The sequence below is a fragment of the Gobio gobio genome (genome assembly GCF_949357685.1).
Source record: "Gobio gobio genome assembly, chromosome: 2".
Lineage (NCBI taxonomy): Eukaryota > Metazoa > Chordata > Actinopteri > Cypriniformes > Gobionidae > Gobio > Gobio gobio.
The window spans coordinates 63902518-63904628 of NC_137098.1; the positions used below are offsets into that span (position 1 = coordinate 63902518).

The window sequence follows — 2111 nt, forward strand, 5'->3', positions numbered from 1 at the left end:
TTTGATAAAATAAAATCATTAAATATTTCTAATTTATGCTTTTATTGATTGTCAGATTTAACATTTGAAATGCTTACATGATGAAGTAATTCACATCTGTTAATTCACAGATTATGTTAGGATGATTTCAGAGTACATGAAGCTATATTAATATTGTACTGGAATCAGAAAATATTGCTGGGAAAAGACAATGCTGCGTACACATATTCCCTGTTTAAAATCACTGAGCAAAGATCCAAAGAAAAAGAAGTCCAAACAAAACACAATCAAAGTTGATACATTGCTAGTACAAATCAGATAAAGACCAGCCAAGAACAATCTGTCTTAACATCCCAGAGCAGATTCTTTAGTGTTCACGTTGATATCAGTGTAAGTGACGCCTTTGTATGTGCCTTTGGTTTCATACTCTAACACACTGCCGTTCTTGCAGGTGATCTTCACTGTGCCAGTGTAAGGCAGGTCAAAGGTGGCTCTGCCAATGGTGATGTCAACATCCACCTTCTTCCTTGGTGGCACTTCTACAGTGGTGGTCAGAGTTTCGGTTCTCTCATCGGTCTGCTCCAGGCTGTAAGTGCTTTCTTCTCCAACGCTAACACTGAATCCCGTAGAAGCTTCTAGAATCACTGGAATCCCAGCCTTCACTTCCAGATCAAATGTTGCCGTAAGGCTCCCAGTCATTGACCATGAAGCTGTTGTGGTCACTTTCTTTGAGGTTTCGATTATTTGCTGTTGCTTAGTGGAGGTTTCGTTCTGGTAAGTGGCAGATTTGAGCTCTTCTACTGCCACCTTTGGTATCAGTTGGTTGATAGTGGGATAGTTGACATCGGTGAGAACTGTTGATTGAACGGCATTGAGAAACTTGAATCCCACGCTGTCGATGTCTGCCCCACATTTTCCTTCAACGCCCAAACAATATCCAGAGCCGACATCGATTGGGATTTCTGTTGGTAGTTCACAATCTGTCATTTCTGCAAAAAACTCTCCACCCTGGTTGGTCTTGAATTTGATGGCTCCAAGACGACTTCCCTCTCCGTTCCCCCACAGGGACAGTGAAGTGAAATACTCGCCAAGTTTGAACGCGTACTCTTGATACGGTCCGGCGGGTTTTCCAAAGGTTTCACTTCTGCCATCCGAAAGCCAAACCTTGACAGCCTTCACCTGCCATCCTCCCACCCAGACTCCGATCTTCTCTAAACTGGTGCCGTTATTCTGATCAGTCAATGAAAATGGAGCACCTCCTTTACCACCAATTGTTTGCAGAGTTGAGCAGGACATCTTTAAAGCAGATCTGAAAATGACATCACAGAGTAACATACAAATTTACATCAGAACTCTAAATCAAATACATAACTTAAAGGGATAGTTCACCCAAAAATGAAATGATTTATTCACCCTCAAGTCATCCGAGGTGTATATGACATTCTTCTTTCAGACGAATACAATCTCTGAGTTATATTAAAAATGTTCTGGCTAATCCAAGCATTATAATAGCAGTAATAGTTGCTCTGTTTTTGAAGTCCATAAAAAAAATCCATCTATCCGTCAAATAACGTGCTCCACGTGGCTCTGGGGTGTTAATAAAGGCCTTCTGAACGAATCGATGCGTTTGTGTAAGGAAAATATCCATATTTAAAAATGTCTTTCATTTTTTTCTATGGCTCTGCATCAGCCGTCCCCGCGCCATCACTTCCGTGTCAAAATACATGCAAAATACCGGCGCGATCATATACTGTATATATATACAGAGATACCTCATTAGTGCCTGCGCGGATCGGTCGAATGAGGCATCTATGTATATATATCTTTGATCACGCCAGTATTTTGACCTTATTCGCCGGAAGTTCGGTGCACGTGTGTACAGTTCCGAATGCAATCTTTAACAGTTAACAGTCGGCTTGTTTTAAGCGCGGAACACACTTCAATCTGAGTTCCCACACAAACATATTAAGTATTCTGTCCATTTTATCATAAAATTCAAACGATAAATGCTACTTTGACGCTCTTTAATGTGGATCACTGTATAGGCGCGTCAGTTGAAGCCGCGGTGCGCGAGTGAACGCGATCATCTCTTCCTAAAGAATAAACATTAATATCTCTTAAGGTATGTTGAG

The 2111-nt window shown here is 41.1% G+C and overlaps 1 protein-coding gene across 1 annotated transcript; it reads right to left on the minus strand.

Moving 5' to 3' along the window:
* Window positions 1–324: 324 nt before the first annotated feature.
* Window positions 325–1275, minus strand: LOC307118546 (aerolysin-like protein; the record flags this gene model as incomplete). The annotated part of the gene is made up of 1 exon (XM_079804195.1): window positions 325–1275. The coding sequence occupies one exon, from the start codon at window positions 1273–1275 to the stop codon at window positions 325–327; it is 951 nt and encodes a 316-aa protein (XP_079660321.1).
* Window positions 1276–2111: the final 836 nt, after the last annotated feature.